Below are 17912 nucleotides of genomic sequence, written 5' to 3'. Positions count from 1 at the left end.
TTTTCTGTTATTTTGCCTTTCCTCTGCCTCTCCACCAAACATTTATCAATACGAAGTGCAACATCTAAGAGACACACTACCTCTGGCGCACGTTAGTCGGGGTTATTTGTGGGCAGCAGAAGACCCATTTTCTGCCGTGTACTGAAGTTATAGCTAACATACAAATCTATGGAATCCATATAGGTCCACACAATCTACTAACTCTATTCACAATAAATTTCGCAAACAGTATCCACATATGCTGCTAAACATACTTATACAACTGTATTATAGTGCCACACATAATTCAGGAGATACGACACCACAAACACTGAGATGTGTGAAAAAATGCCGCATCCTACAGTCAAGTCAACTTAAGGAAATCCATGGCCTGGCAGAACTTTTGACAGCTTTCAACTACAAAGTGCACACAGATTTAGGCAAAAAAAATATCCATCTACAGAGCTATAAAGAAGTGTTGCCACAGGCATTTACAAAATCGCATCATAGACACATGATGCAAATGAATGTGCATATTTCTTTGTAGATCTGCTTCATAATCTCAAAGATGTTGTCATGAGTATATGGAAATGATTTTTTTTAAATATATTATACTAAAATTTTTTTGTTTAGATTTATAATAGAAAATTGGCAAAATGGATGACCACACAATGCCAGGTTTTTCAGATAGTACATTAAAATGGAAAGACTGGCATTTCACTACAATGTATTCTAAAAAATTTTCTTGTCATACAGAGGCTGCTTGTGACTGTAAAATCTTTGTTGCAATGTGGTACTAGCCAATCTTGGGTATCTTATAATTTTCTAGTGAGTGCCTTATAATACAGAGTGCACACATATACCAGACAGCATTGTCTGAAAGTTGCTACTCACCATACAGCGGAGGTGCCGAGTCGGAGACAGGAACAACAGAAAAGACTCTCACAATTAAAGCTTTTGGCCATTAAGGCCTTCGTCAACAAGAGACACACACACACACACACACACACACACACACACACACACACTTACGCAAACGCAACTCACGTACACAAAATACAGAACAGGGAAGAACACACACACACACACACACACACACACACACACACACACACACACACACACTTATGCAAACACAATTCACGTACACAAAATACAGAGAGCAGGGAAGAGGAGGAGATGGACAGAGAAAGGGGAGAAGAAAATGGATAGAGGGCGGGGGAGAAGAAGATGGATAAAGATAGGGAGAGGTGGGGGTGGACAGAGAAAGGGGAGAGAAGGGGACGTGTGCAACATATGTGACAGACATGTGTATAGGTGAAGCACCAGGTAAAAAGCTACTGAAGGTTTAAGTTTTTCCTCCCTAACAACTCCTATACCACAGATGACTTCTTGAATAAAAGCAGTAAATCACAAATCTGTAAACGGACAGCAATTAGCTAAATACTGATTTTTGTAATTTTATGTGTATGTACAAATGTAGGAACTAACAACCAACAACAGACAATATTTGTGGTGTGCCATCTCGGCCAGAAACTTTTGAAGTATTATTTACGAACAAATGGGAATTACTGACTACTGTACACATCCCAATGTGTGATATTACCAATTGGTGAAACACTGTTACACTTTTAATCCTCTCGACTCGCCATTACCTCTACTTGCCACGTGGGCATGAAATCTGCCGACTGCCGCACCCTCTCGAATGCAGCCTGCAGGCCAGGACTGATAGTGTTGCTGTCCTGTATGCTGAGGATCTGGCCAATCTTCAGTGCTGCTCCTGCACACACAGTAGCCGAGGAGATCGTCAGACAATTATCGTTACATATGTTACCTGGTTGAAATGGATAAGGATGGGTGGAATTGGAAAACGGAAGAAAAGAGTTAGGGCAAACAATCGCAAGTGTGATTATACGGGAGCACTAACCGACAACTGATATTTTTTTGAAGTGTCGATTGGAGTAAACATTGCAAATAAGCAACATTAACAGGCAACTGCTACCACTGCAATGCACATGCTAATAACAAACTGTGACAGTTGGCTTTGTAACTAAGTTTGTATCTGCTAAAGATACATATTAGTCACCAAACAACATAATATGAAAGAGGTTAAATATTAACATAAATGAAAATGACTGTAGCCAAATCAAATAGGGCAGCGCTGAGGAAATGAGACTGGGAAATGAGATACTGAAAGTAATAGGTGAGTTCTGTTATTTTGGCAGCAAAATAACTGATGATGGCTGCAGTAGAGGGGGTGTAAAATGCAGACTTACAATAGCTAGAAAAGAATTCACAAAAGAGAAATTTCTTAACATATATTTCAGTGATAGGAAGTGATTTTGGAAGGTATTTGTATGGAGTGTAGCCTTGTACAAAAGTGAAACATGGACAATAAATAGTTCAGACAAGAAGAGAATAGAAGCATTGAAAATGTCATGGTACAGGAGAATGCTGTAGATTAGATGGGAAGATGAGGTAATTAATGAGGAAGTGATTTTTACTTCATTAGAAACCACAATCATAACATACTTTTTGAATGAAATTGCCACCATTTGATCGTAAGTTTTTTTAATATTCATTTATTTCACACTATCAAAATTTTGGCTTTACAGCCAATATGAAGTGCAAAGTCATTATATACCCAGTATGACTGACTGACACATCATTGTCAAAATGTTACAACATATATTCCAGTTGTTGCACAATAAGATCTGAGTGTGAATTAGGAACAGGTATTAAAGCTGATATAACACACAGCAGACAGACCTTGCAGACTTCAGCACTGTCAGCAATGTCTTGTTCTTCCAATTTCTCTAATTTCTTCAGTTTTGATCTGCAGTTCATAGCCGGTAAACTATTGTCACAGTCCACATCTACCACAGAAAATGTTTTGGAATTTAAACTCTCATCCAAAAATCTGTGTCTTGCCATTACATAACCCTCTGGCACCTCCAGGTCTCTTGCACATGTACAATCTTCTTCCATGCCTCTTAAACCAAGTTTCCCATCCCATGTTCTCCAACTCTTTCTTTCTCTTCATTGTCCTACTATTGAATTCCAGTCTCCCATCAAAACTAAATTTTCATATCCTTTAACTATATGAATAGTGTCTTCTATCTGACCATACAATTTTTCAGTCTCTTCAACATCTGCAGAGCTAGTATGCACATAAATTTTTACTACTATTTTCATATTCACTATTAGACCTACTCTACACACTCTGTTTTTTTATTCATAGCCCAGTACTTGCGTGACTCACAGTCCTGTTCTTCCTGCAACTGCACTTTACTAACTCCCATTACATTTAACTTCAACCTACCCATTTCCCGTTTTAAAATATCTACCCTATCTATCCAGCTATAACATTTCCAAACTCCAACCAATAGAACACCAGTTTTGTTTCCCCTGAGGACAATATCCCCATAAGCAGTCCCCATTTGGTGACTGGAAAAGGGGACTATTTTAGGTCCGAAATATTTTACCAAAGATGATGCCATCATCATTAAGTTATGTAGTAGAGTTGCAATCACTAGGGAAAAATATTGGCTGTAGTTTCCAGTTTCTTTCAGATGTTCACAGTATTAATAAAAAAAGGTAATTTTGGCTAAATGTTAGAGGGCCAGGTCAATCAATCATTCAGATTTTTGCCCCTGCAGCTACTGAGGAGGCTGCTACCCCCTTCAGGAACCTCCCATTTATCTTTGCTCTCCACAGGTACCCCTCCACTACGTGGCACCGACAGTACAGTTATCTGTATTTTTGAGGTACACAAGCCACACCACCTAAGCAAAGCAAGGTCCACAGTTTGTACTTCATTGTATCAGTAAAGTCAGAATGTCCGTACCTGTATTATGTAAAGCATTCTGCTTAAATAACAGTACCACATGTTCATTAAAGCTTAGGTCACATTCGGCAGATTCCACAACAAAGAGGAGCACCCAGGGATGAGGAACAAGTCACAGAATGTGACTAAGTATGCTGTAGCTCATACCCACCTCTAACTTTGCACAGTGTGTTGACGATCCTCTGGGCATTGGCCTCTGACAGCAAGACATTGTCCAGCGTCCCACCCCTGTTGTCCCTGTCCGTGCCCCCGACACCCAGCGTGCGGCGCGTCACCTCAGCCACTGCCCCCATTCCCAGGCCGGCCGCCAGACTGCCGAAGCTCACCAACCGCCCCACGCGAGACGAGGGGACACGCCGAGCGCGGGCCATCTCACTGAGCTGCAACAGAATTTTATTCTGGAGAACTTTAAGCCAAAAAGACACAAAGCTACACATAAAGTTTACAAGTACAAGTTTCCTATAATCAGTTAGGTGTTACACTGATGATCTTTATAGTATAACTGGATAGATTAAAATATCTACTCATCAAGTGGTGGCAGGAGAAAACACACATAAAGGTACTGAAATTTGCAAGCTTTCAGAGCCAGTGGCGCCTTCTTCTTGCAGAAGGATTGAAAGAAATGGATGGGTAGGTTGTAGGTTTAGGAAATGGGGAGGGTTCGGGAAAGTCACCCGTGGGAGGAGGGGGGGGGGGGATTTATCAGACTGTTAACAGAGGTACAAGCATTGTTGTTGTTGTTGTTGTGGTCTTCACTCCTGAGACTGGTTTGATGCAGCTCTCCATGCTACTCTATTCTGTGCAAGCTTCTTCATCTCCCAGTACCTACTGCAACCTACATCCTTCTGAATCTGCTTAGTGTATTCATCTCTTGGTCTCCCTCTACGATTTTTACCCTCCACGCTGCCCTCCAATGCTAAATTTGTGATCCCTTGATGCCTCAAAACATGTCCTACCAACCGATCCCTTCTTCTAGTCAAGTTGTGCCACAAACTTCTCTTCTCCCCAATCCTATTCAATACCTCCTCATTAGTTACGTGATCTACCCACCTTATCTTCAGCATTCTTCTGTAGCACCACATTTCGAAAGCTTCTATTCTCTTCTTGTCCAAACTGGTTATCGTCCATGTTTCACTTCCATACATGGCTACACTCCATACAAATACTTTCAGAAACGACTTCCTGACACTTAAATCTATACTCGATGTTAACAAATTTCTTTTCTTCAGAAACGATTTCCTTGCCATTGCCAGTCTACATTTTATATCCTCTCTACTTCGACCATCATCAGTTATTTTACTCCCTAAATAGCAAAACTCCTTTACTACTTTAAGTGTCTCATTTCCTAATCTAATCCCCTCAGCATCACCCGATTTAATTTGACTACATTCCATTATCCTCGTTTTGCTTTTGTTGATGTTCATCTTATATCCTCCTTTCAAGACACTGTCCATTCCGTTCAACTGCTCTTCCAAGTCCTTTGCTGTCTCTGACAGAAATACAATGTCATCAGCGAACCTCAAAGTTTTTATTTCTTCTCCATGGACTTTAATACCTACTCCGAACTTTTCTTTTGTTTCCTTTACTGCTTGCTCAATATACAGATTGGATAACATCGGGGAGAGGCTACAACCCTGTCTTACTCCCTTCCCAACCACTGCTTCCCTTTCATGCCCCTCGACTCTTATACCTGCCATCTGGTTTCTGTACAAATTGTAAATAGCCTTTCGCTCCCTGTATTTCACCCCTGCCACCTTCAGAATTTGAAAGAGAGTATTCCAGTTAACGTTGTCAAAAGCTTTCTCTAAGTCTACAAATGCTAGAAACGTAGGTTTGCCTTTTCTTAATCTTTCTTCTAAGATAAGTCGTAAGGTTAGTATTGCCTCACGTGTTCCAACATTTCTGCGGAATCCAAACTGATCTTCCCCGAGGTCCGCTTCTACCAGTTTATCCATTCGTCTGTAAAGAATTCGCGTTAGTATTTTGCAGCTGTGACTTATTAAACTGATAGCATATGAAACACAATATGATACAAGATGACTTAGACAAAATTTCTACTAGTCTACTAGATGTGATGGTTGGAGGACAGGATGAAAAGGAAAGACTGATTGTTGGGAATTGATGATCTTTACCTAGACAAGGCTTAAATTCTAATACACGAGGTATGTCCCCAAAGTAAGTTCCGTTTGAATTTTTTCTGCAGCTGCATTATAATCACACTTTGATGCATGTGGCACAGTCTCTGACTCCAGGTGAAGGAGATTACATGAGTTTTCTTTGTTATTTATGCTGTAAAGCGGACATTTAGAATGGTGAAATATGCTGATAACACTACTGCTTGTGAGACTAGATCTGTACTTTGTTTTCTGAATGCAAAGGACACTAAACAACATTCCATCAATAGATTTGCGAGGCTAATGAGGAAAATGTGTTGAGGGATTTAGTGGTAAGGAGTTGGGCCCAATGGTTCGATGAAGGACACGATTGAGTGCACAATGATGACTGATGTGGACGTTCATGTTTGATTAATGAAGAATCAGTCAGTGCAGTTGAAGAACTAAAAGGAAAAATGAAAGTTTACATTAACCAATCTTCCTAAGAACTTTCCGCAAAATTTCAAGATCGCTTCTTCAAATTTCTGATTAAAAAACTGAATTTTTGAAAACTCTGTACTCTTTGGGTGTCAACATCTCCTGCAGAGCAACATAATAGAAAAGCATCTGGGGATTGCACTTAGCTTTCAGACATGTTACAGCAAAAATAGTGATGAGTTTTTAAGCAAACGAGACTTGAGTCACTTATGAAAATTCTCATTAGAAACAACAATCAGTAATAACTATGTCCAAGTAAACCTTAACACCTCAATAATGTAGGTGCACAGTTTTCTACTGATGCATTTTTTACTGTAAGCTGAAATGATGCAAATGTTTATTGTAAGACAATTATGAAAGTGTGAAGCCCAACATAGAACAAGCATCACAGAAAGCTCACAAGCAGTGTTGTTTTGATTCATGACAATGTCTGACCTCACATTGCAAACAAGACACGACAATAAACTTCCTGGGTGATTAAAACTGTGTACTAACTCAAGACTTGAACTTTGGACCTTTGCCTTTCGCGGGCAAGTCCTCTGCTGACTAAGCTACCAAAGCACAACTCACAACCTATCCTCACAACTTTGCTTCATCCAGTACCTCATCTCCTACCTTTCAAACTTTACAGATGCTCTACTGTGAAACCTGGAAGAGTAGCACTCCCAGGAGAAAGGGTGTTGTGGAGACATAGCACAGCTACAGCATGGGGGATGTTTTCATAATGAAATATTCACTCTGCAGTGGTGCGTGAGGATGGGTCGTGAGTCTTGCTTGGTTAGCTCAGTTGGTAGAACACTTGCCTGCGAGAGGCAAAGGTCCCGAGTTCAAGTCTCGGTCCAGCGCACAGTTTTAATCTGCCAGGAAGTTTCTTATCACCCTCACACTCCACTGCAGAGAAAAAATTTCATTCTGAAGACATGATAACTCTTACAGGACTCTGACTAGAGCCAGTGTGACTGCTCTTCACACAGCATTAGCCTCGTTCCTATTGACTTCAGTTTCATTTTGGAGCTGTGAGCATTTGTTGGTGGTAAAATATTCAACGGCAATGACGAGCTTAAACAACATGGTAGCTCATGGTTTACAGCACTGGTGGCAACATTCTACAAGGAAACCTCAGAAAAACTTGTACCACAGTATAATAAGTGCCTACAAAATGGAGGGAGCTGTGTAGAAAGATAGTTTCCAATTGGTAGTTTTGCCCCATTGCATAATTTTTCTGTATCTGTACTTTTTTTGTTTCTGTCACCAAATGGAAATTTCTTTCTGGACACACCTCACACATGCTACTTTTATGTGGTAAACAAGATCACATAGAATGCACCAGAAAATTTTGTAATGTTCAGAGGAAGAATTGGTGCAAGAAAGACAGCTCAGTACATGATTGGAACTTGTTACAATTATTAAGGTAGTGTAACGACACTTGAGAGATGGGTGAGGATGCGGCATAGGAGAAGCAACAAAATTCTCTTTCAAATCAGAGTTTCTAGCAACAAAGATATTTTAACTGACTCAGAAGTCTTAATGTGAGCCAGTACTGAGACAGGTAACTGTTACTGAGATTTTGTGAAAGGAAAAGAGAAGATCGGGGTTTTAAATTTTAATGGTACCTGCTACATAAAGGGAATAACAGTGACTTTGAGACTGCCCTATGCTTATCATACATCTTCCTGGTGTGCAAGCCAGACCTTGATTTCACATTCTATGAACATTTTTACAATGGCTTTGGAGGGAGTTATGCTGAAAATTTCAGCTCATCGTGAGATGCATAAGACAGAATGTTTAATCTATAAACTTCATGAACAGTTGATTACACAAATGAATAAGAATGTCCAGCACTATTTGGATTGCTTGAACAAGGTTGAAAGTGGGGGGATGCATTACATAGCACGGCACATGAGGAATGGTACTGCCACAGGGGCTATCTACATGCCTTCTGTCCAGCTCACTCTATCAGTGTACTGTTAGTAAACAAAATACAATGCACCGTTTTTAAATAAGTACCATTTTGAGATAAAAATTAAACAAGAACACTTTTCTTAGCAATTTTATTTTTACATGACAGCCTGTAATTTAATATACTTTTCTACATTCCACCAATATTCAGCGTGTTTAAATATGTTTGTGAGTATTTGAAATGCCTCCTCCAGCTGAGAATCCTGTGGGACTGCAAAATATGCAGTGTGATTTTTTTTCACCTTCGAGCTAAATGTGTGAAAGCAGCTGAAATTTGTTGCCACTTCATTGAAGGTTATGGTGAAAACATTATGAATGATGGGATGGTACAGAAACAGGTGAGATTTTAAAGATGACCACATGAAAGTGCACGATAAAGAAAAAAGTGGATGATCTTCTGTCATCACTGACAATTTAGCCAGTGGAAAAGTGAGAGAGAAGAAACACCTTACAATTTCGGCATTATGTGATGAGTTTCCTCAAATGTCAAGAAGTGTGCTTTATGCAATTGTTACCTAACCAGGCGAGAGATTTCTGTAACGATGGTATTCAAAGCTGATTGTATGATATGATAAGTGACTTTATATTGGTGGGATTTATATAGAATAGTAGATTAAAGTACAGGCTGTCATGCAAAAATATGATTAGTAAGAAAAGGACAGATTGCTACTCACCATATAGTGGAGATGTTGAGTCACAGCAGGTACCATTATTCTACTTGTTTTATTTTTTATTTCAAAATGGTGCTTGCTTACAAAACATGCCTCATATTATATCTGTAGTCAGTCCCTGGCCTCCAGCATGCGTCTGGTGGCTGTGCATACATGCGATCACTGCCTCCAGTCCACAACTTACCACAGAATTCCCTAAAATCTGCTTTTCCATGTACATATAAAAACTTTGCCTCTCCTTCATTCTTCACACAGGACCAGTATTACCATGATTGGCTTAATTCATTATCTCTGCCTGCCATTCTAATAAGAGTCTCTCTCCCTTTCCTTCCTCTTTATCTTTATCAGTTTTCCTATCTTCAAGACAGGCATTCCTTTCCAAGGTTTCTAGTCACCAGTATAATTAACTGTTATGCACCAGTTCACCACTCTCTGCATCTCACACAATACTTTTTACTTGTAACTATATGCATGACCAAGGGGAGATCTTTTCCATCCCAAAATATGTCACAGTATGAGCACGAATCAACCACATAATGAACTGAATGTGAATGTCTGCCATGGCCAGCAGGGCCTGATGACACTTGCATATTTCTAATGATAGCTATCTGCAGAAGGCCTGTTTCTTATCCCTATATTCTAATATTCCGTCAACAAAGAACATCAGAGACATAGGACAAGTTTGGATTGGGCAAAGATGGGGTATAAAATCAGCAGTGTCCTTCTCAAAGGAACCAGCCTGGTATTTGCCGTAAGCGATTTAGGGAAATCATAGAAAACATAAACTTGGAAGGATTATGAGAATTTCAGTAGCTGTCCTCCTGATTACAGTCCAGTGTCTTTCAGGGGAGAGAAAAGGTTAAGGATGGTGAACACAGTGATCAGCCGACAACAACCCAAAACACCAATAAACTGTAGCAGTCAAACCATTCTTTAAGTAAAATGATATATTTGTTGACCATGGTAGGCAAAGCTAAGTATGCAGAGTAGGAAAGGTGCTGGGATTAATTGCCATGTAACTACCTTCAATTAAATATTTATCACACATTAAAAACTCAGGCCGTGGAATACCATTTGATATTTCCTGTGAAGTTCCTTCGAACAACAATGCAGTATAATGTTGTTAAACCTCTTACTCTTCTTCTTTTTTAAAATAAAAAAAATAAACTTTCAATTTAAAAGGTAGTTTAAAACTGATTTAAATGGAATAAAGTTCTTAAAAACTCCTTAAAAGATTTCAAAAGATAAATGCCATAATGTAATCCAACACAAAAGCCAAGACTTGAAATAATTCAAGTAATTAAAAATCAGTGCCACATACCCAGGCAGGCACACATGGCAGCCTGGTTAAATTGTGACTCAACACAACCGCCGACTATCCACACCCCTGCACGACCATGACCTGCACATACTACAATGTGCTGCATTATCTTCTGTTCTCTCTTGAAAACTGTCAAACTTGGAGGGTGATCTTCCATGCAGCTGACACATACAGGTGGGCATTCACAAGGAATACTTTTGTGGAGTGATTGTCCACAGTTTCATTTTGGGTCTGTCATGCAGCAGGATGACATATGCCCAAAGCATAAACATGTGAAGCACCTCATAGACAGTGGGGCATATGGTTTCACATCACACCTGTACAATATGGCCTTAACTTTCTCCAGAAGGACATTGCCTTTAAAGGCTAAGATAAAGGTGCCCGTATCTATACAATTATCCTTTGGCCGTTTTTGCACACATCTGATAAAATGTATGTCTCACCACTGGAGATTAGTCTGGAGCTCCGAATCTACTTGGAGTGTAAGATCTCTGTGAAAGATGATTCCTTGAATGACCATGCCTAAAGTTTTGTACGTGACAATGACCACAGGTATGTCAGCTAGACGATCACATGCCTGAAGAGCTGTGGATTGGGCAGCAAAGGAAGTTTCAATCAATAATGAATCATTCTACATATTTCCCATAGACTCTACTTTCCCAGACAAAAAAGATAATGATTCTGTTGCAGTAAAAGTATCTCCACCATTCTGAGTACATACAAAGTATCGCACAAAGTGTTTCGCAACAGGACGTCTGATCAGTCCCTCTTCCCATGTCTTAGACAGGGAACAAAATGCTGTGGTGTTGTATCTCTCTGCTTTATAACAATTGTTCCCAACTGAAGAGACTGTTGGGACCTTGTGACCACCAGCAGAAGAAAGTTTAATGTGCTTCATGTGGGATTCTCCTGCCATGGTACCACCAACTCTGAACAGGGGCTCTCTCAATAGTGCTAACCAGCCACAGAGCAATGGTTACCTAGCCAGTAAATCATTGCCCAGAGTTGCTGTACACCAGCCATGACAGGCACATACAGTACTCCTTGGCTTGCATGGGGAATTTCCAGCTCTGCCCCCCACCCCCCTTCCCCCCGGCAATGGAACTGCTACCATGCTGGGTTTTTGGGTGCAGCATCACAGCAGAAAGACGAATGCAAATAGAGAAAGGAACAAAAGCTGGAATACACGCTGCACTCAGTGACCTTCCCTGCATGACCCGCACTTCTGTAAAATTTTGAGAAGGGTTAGCAAGTCAAACCCAACAAGGCAACCATATGGTTAAGAATGGATAGTTGTAGAATGTTAGAAGGGAAGAAATTAAGTGTCCAAAATCACGAACCTGATTTAAGCATAATCGACACCAGGAAGACTGTCCACTGAAGAAGAAGCAACAAAAAAAGAATATTTGAAGGATAGACTTGCACACATAGAAAGGGAAGCAGTAACGTAAGGGTTAGGACGTATGGTGGCCAAGTACATTCTCATGAAAGAGATATGAGCTACCTGGGGGTAACTTGATAAGACTTCAGACTGGTGCAAAGAGTAGCAATTTGCTTTAAATTTTCAGAAATGTAAAACTGTACTCTTCTTCAAGTGAAAAAAAAAAGGAGAAAACTTTGGCTACCATATCAGTAAGTCAATAATGTGATTAGTCAACTCATAGAAATATCTAGGGGTGAATTTGGGAACCCAAAGAAAAATTTGTAGTAGGAATCAAAATTCAGGGAGAAAAAATAAAAACTTTGGGGTTTGTTTACGACATTGTAATTCTGTGAGAGACAGCAAATGACTAGAGCAGTTGAACAGAGTGCACAGTGTCTTGAAAGTACGACTTAAGATGAACATCAACAGAAGAAAAACAAGGATAATGGAATGTAGCCAAATTAAACCAGGTGATGCACACATAGATTAGGAAATGAGGCACTTAAAGTAGTAGATGAGTCTTACTATTTGGGCAGCAAAATAAATGATGATGGCAGAAGTAGAGGGGATATAAAATGTAGACTGGCAATGACAAGAGAAGCTTATTCTGAAGAAGAGAAATTTGTTATCATCAAATACAGATGTAAGTATTAGGAAATCTTTTCTGAAGGTAATTTGCCTGGATTGGTTGGTTGATTTAAAAAGAGGGGGGGGGGACCAACTGCTTGATCACTGGTCCCTTGTTCCTATTAAAACAATTCCACAAGGGAAAGAAAAAAACAAGACTTACAGTACAAAACCAGGAGAAAGGAAAAACCACAAGATCGACAGGAGGACAACAAACACTAAAATGGACAAAATAGGACAAGAAAACCAGAGAGATATGCAAGAAACAGGTGGAAGGGATTAAAACGAGAGAGCAGATGACCATGGCTGGCTGATCACGAGACTAAAAAAGATAAGCCAGCAACTCTGCAACACATTAAAACCTCCAGCCTAAAAGTACTAGGCTAGAGAACACAGAGGGACAAGGGACATGTGCTGAAGCTTAGATAGAACGATAAAACCCAATCTCACATATAAAATGTAAAATTATGTCAGCCGATGAAGCGTTTTCAGCTAAAATTAACAGTAACAAGTCCAGTAACTTAAGATTTTATAGCAGGGCAGCCAAAGTAGGGCAGCAAAACAGAATACGGGCCACTGTCAACTGGGTGAAGCACCAACACTAAGGTCAAACTTCACAGCACAGGAGGTAGCTGTGGGTCACCCAAGGGTGACCAATGCAGAGCTGGCAGAGGACCACAGAGTCCCTGTGAGAGGCCCACATGGAGGACTTCCACACATTCATAGTCTCCTTAACGGCACGTGGTTTGTCGTACGTACCAAGGTTATACCATTCTGTCTCCTAAAGCCGTAAAACCTTGATGTGTAATACTGAATGCAGGTCAGTTCCAGAGACGCCGATCTCCATAAGCGGTTTCCACATAGCTTGTTTGGCCAGGCTGTCTGCAAGCTCATTGCCCGGGAATCTGATGTGTTCTGGGGTCCAGGCAATCACCACTGAACAACTGGACCATGCCCGGGCATCGACTGACTTCTGGATGTCCTCTACTAAAAGATGGTGAGGGTAGCACTGGTCAATAGTTTGTAGGCTCCTCAAGGAGTCACTACAGATAAGAAATGACTTGCCAGAGCATGAACGGATGTACTCAAGAGCACGAGATACAGCCACCAGCTCTGCAGTGAAAACACTGCAGCCACCTGGCAGGGAGCGCTGTTCAAAATGTCCTTTGTGTACATAGGCGAAGCCAATGTGACCACCAGCCATTGGGCCCCAGGACACGTCAAGAATCGAGAGGAAGTGATAGCTACAGGAAGAACTGAGTCCTTAAGGCCATGAGAAAGGTCCAGATGAAGCTGCGGCCTAGGTATACACAATGCAGGTGTATGCGAATAGAGCTGGAGGGGAGGTGGTAAAGGGAAGGACTCTAGTTCACACAGAAGAGATCGGGAGTGAACTGTGATCGTAAGCCCTGACATGGCCTGTCGATGTTGGAGATGAAATGAACTGTCATCATTGGAAAAAGGAGATGGTTATTGGGATGCTCAGGAGAACTATGAGAGTGTGCAACATAAATGGTGAGCAGTTGGGCACATCTGATCTGCAATGGAGGGACTCCAGCCTCCAAAAGTCCGCTGGTTACCGGATTTATCCTAAAAGCTCCTGTCGCTAGTTGAACTCCACAGTGATGTACTGCGTCTAGCAACCGCAATGCCGAGGGTGCCACTGAACCGTAAACCCGACTCTCATAGTCCAGGTGGGATTGAACAAGGGCTCTGTAGAGCTGCAGCAGTGTAGAGCGGTCTGCACCCCAGTTGGTGTTGCTCAGGCAGCAGAGGGCATCGAAGGGCTGCCAGCACTTGGACTTAAGCTGACGAAGGTGAGACAACCAAGTCAATCGAGCAACCAAGTCAATCGGGCATCGAAAACCAGTCCTAAGAATTGATATGTCTCCACTACAGTGAGTGGATTATCATCAAGGTAAAATTATGGTTTTGGATGAATGGTATGACGCTGACAGAACTGCATGATACACGGCTTCGGAGTTGAAAACTGGAAGCCATGGGCTACAGCCCATGACTGCGCCTTGTGGATGGCCCCCTGTAGGCACCGTTCAGCGACACTAGTACTGGAGGAGCAGTAGGAAATGCAAAAGTCATCTGCATACAGAAAAGGTGAGAGACGGATGGCCCTACAGCTGCTGCTAGGCCGTTAATGGCCACTAAAAATAGAGCTCTGCGGGATCCCATTCTCCTGGATATGGGGAAACTATGAGAGGCACCAACTTGGACATGGAAAGTACAGGGAAACAGGAAGTATTGGATAAAAATCGGGAGCGGGCCCAGGACATCCCACTCATATAATGTGGCAAGGATATGAGCACAGGAACGACAATGCTCTCCTGCCATTGCAACAGGAATACAACATTGCTCCAGGTGCGGTTGAAGATGACGAGGATACGTCACTGGCAATCAAACAAGAGATGTTTAATCATCTGAGTGCAGATCCAATCTGGCCCAGGACCTGTGTCGGGGCAATGAGCAAGGGCACTGAGGAGCTCCCACACAGTAAATGGAGCATTACACGGTACACTGTTGCGTGTAGTGAATGAGAGGAATTTTCCTTCCATGCGCCGTTTGAGGGTACGAAAGGTTGGTGGGAATTCTTTGACGCAGAGGCCTGAGCATAGTGCGCAGCAAAGTGCTCGGCAAGTGCATTTGTGTCGGCAGATAACACTCCATTTATATGAATGCAGGGACACCTATCGGGGTCAGGTACCCAAAGACACGTCAGCCCCACTGGCGGGTGTCCTATTTCCCGCTGGCAGGAATGTGGGAAGGGAGTGACCCAAGGGACCCCTTCCGAGTGAGAGGACCCGAAGAAGACTGATATTTCTCCAGATGAAAAGTGGGGACTGATGTCCCTGATGGTTGGGGGGGACGGGGGGGGGGGGGGGGGCATTGCTCCTGAAGTAGGTGTTGCGAGAGCAACAGGGATAGGAGTGCCCCCCACCATCAAGGGGGCAGATACAGTCTTATGGCCCTGAGGGACAACTATAAATGGTGGAACGGATGGGGTCAGGAACCATTGTTGTAGCGGTGGCATAAGAGGATGTCATGCGCACAGGATGTAGCCTGTCAAATTTCCTCTTAGACTCAGCGTAGGTCAGTAGGTCCAGGGTCCAGTATTCCATGATTTTTTGTTGTTTCTGAAGAATTCTGCAGTCCACAACTGTGACATATGACGCTGGAAATACAGTGGGAAAACATATGCCTGAACTTCTGGCACTTAAAGCACTGCATCGGGGGAGGGATATATGAGTTTACATCACATCGGTGTACCATCACCTTGACCTTCTCGGGTAATGCATCACCCTCAAAGGCACAGATGAAGGCACCGGTGGTCACCTGATTATCCTTTGGTCCCCCTATGGATGCACTGGACGAAATGAACACCTCGGCGCTCTAAGTTGGCATGCAGCTCGCCATCTGACTGCAAAAAAAGGTCCCTGTGAAATATAAGACCCTGGACCATATTTAAGCTCCTATGGGGCATGATGGAAATAGAAACGTCCCCCAGCTTGTTACAGGTGAGTAATGCACATGACTGGGCAGAGGATGCAGTTTTTATCAAGACTGACCCAGATCGCATTTTCAACAATCCCTTCACCTCCCCAAACTTTTTCTCCAAATGCTCCACAAAAACACTGAGGCTTCAATGACACAAGGGATTCCCCATCAGCTCTCGTACAGAAGAGGTACTGAGGTGAATAAGGTTTGCTGTCATCCTTAGCCTGGCGTTTTTCCCATGGCATGGCCACTGAGGGGAATGATATGGGGTCATACTTCTTTGCATTAAAGTGAGACCTTGACTGCTTAGAGACTGCTGGTGTTTGACCACCAACAAGAGATGATGATGTCCACTTCATGGTGTGTCATCTGCCCGGATGCCACCCACTCTGACCAGAGGCACTCCCAACGGGTGTCACCCAGCCTCAGCAAAGGCCACCTGGCAGGATGGCCATTGCCAGCAGTCCTGATGCCCCAGGTAGATGGGCATCTACTCCTTGGCACACGTGGGGAGTTAATGGCACAGGCATCAGCAGAGCGGTACCTGTGTAGTGAGGGGGCTACAACCAATAGTGTACATGGCAGCCCCACCATAACGGACTGGCTAGGAAGGTGTCCTCACCCAACGGCTGGAGAATGAGCAAAACTGCAAAGCCACATTGATAAAAAAAAAATTCTGAAGGTCTCAGTGCACGATGGACACGATGCACCATGTAAGGCACCTTTCCCAGTTGGCTTGCTCTTCGGAATAATTTTGGAGAACAGAGGTCAAACCCCACAGGAGACCATCACAGAAGGCCAAAACATTTGAGACTCCTTTTAGCTGCCTCTTACGACAGGCAGGAATACCTCGGGCCTATTGTAACCCCCGGACCCGCTGGGGGTATTTGTATGGAGTGTAGACACGTATGTAAGTGAAACATGGACAATAAACATTTGACGCAAGAAGAGAATAGAACTTTTGAAATGTGATGCTACAGAAAAATGCTGAAGTCTAAATGGTTAGATTATGTAACTAATAAGGATGTAGAATTGGGAAGGAAAGAAATTTGAGGCACACCTTGACTAAAAGAAGAGATTGATTGAGGGAACACTTTCTGAGACAGCAAAGGAACACAAACTTTTCATTGGAGGGAAATATGGGAGGTAAAAATCATATAGGGAGACCAAGAGATTAATACAATAAGCAGACTCAAAAGTATGTACTTTGCAGTAGTTATTTGGAGATGATGAGGCTTGCACTGTAGAGAGTAGCATGGACAGAACAACAACAATGACTACGACGACGACAACAACAACAACAACAACAACAACAACAGTAGGAAAGTGAAACTGAATGATCACACAGGCTCACTCACAGTTAAAACACATGGCAGACTTCAATTCATTGGCAGGATACAGGGCAAATGCAATGAGTCCTAAAATATTGCTCAAGTGTATGGGACCCAGGCCAAATAGGACAAACAAATGATACTGGGTGTATTCAAAGAAGTACAGCATAAATGGCCAAAGATTTGTTTGAGTCATAGGAGAATATTATGCAAATGTCGAAACATTATCCCACGAAAGCCTGTTTACATAGTTCTGAGAATCGGTATGAGGTGAAGAATCTAGAGATATTCTTTAGTCTACTACATACAACTCATATAGGGACTATGAAGATAAGATCTGATTGATTACAGTGCACACAGATGCATTTAAACAATCAGTATTTCTGTGCTCTCTACATGACTGGAACAAGAAGAAAACCAAACATATGCACATTGGTACCACAATGAGTACCCCTACCATGCCTGTCACAGTGGTTTGCAGTGTGTGGATGTAGATAGGTGAAAAAAGAAAATCAAATGTAAGCAAGTTACATCAGGCGATACCGAACGAATTAGCTTATACTATGATTTTTGCATTTGAGTAGCAAAAAATAGATGATGAGTTAAGTAAAGAGCATACATTACCACTACCCAGGAAAGCTTTTTTGAGAAAGAGA

At 42.0% G+C, this 17912-nt stretch overlaps 1 protein-coding gene across 2 annotated transcripts in view; it reads right to left on the bottom strand.

The window, feature by feature from the left end:
- Positions 1–17912, bottom strand: part of LOC124717002 (atypical kinase COQ8B, mitochondrial) — a 137208-nt gene that overhangs the window by 58254 nt on the left and 61042 nt on the right. For both annotated transcript variants that reach the window (XM_047243629.1, XM_047243630.1), the window contains exons 5-6: positions 3978–4206; positions 1635–1759 (exon numbers count right to left, since the gene is read on the bottom strand). In XM_047243629.1, coding sequence (XP_047099585.1) covers positions 1635–1759; positions 3978–4206 — 354 coding nt within the window. The remainder of the gene's footprint in view (positions 1–1634; positions 1760–3977; positions 4207–17912) is intronic.

This window comes from Schistocerca piceifrons, chromosome 9, assembly GCF_021461385.2.
Source record: "Schistocerca piceifrons isolate TAMUIC-IGC-003096 chromosome 9, iqSchPice1.1, whole genome shotgun sequence".
Lineage (NCBI taxonomy): Eukaryota > Metazoa > Arthropoda > Insecta > Orthoptera > Acrididae > Schistocerca > Schistocerca piceifrons.
This window is presented reverse-complemented; position numbering and strand designations above follow the sequence as displayed.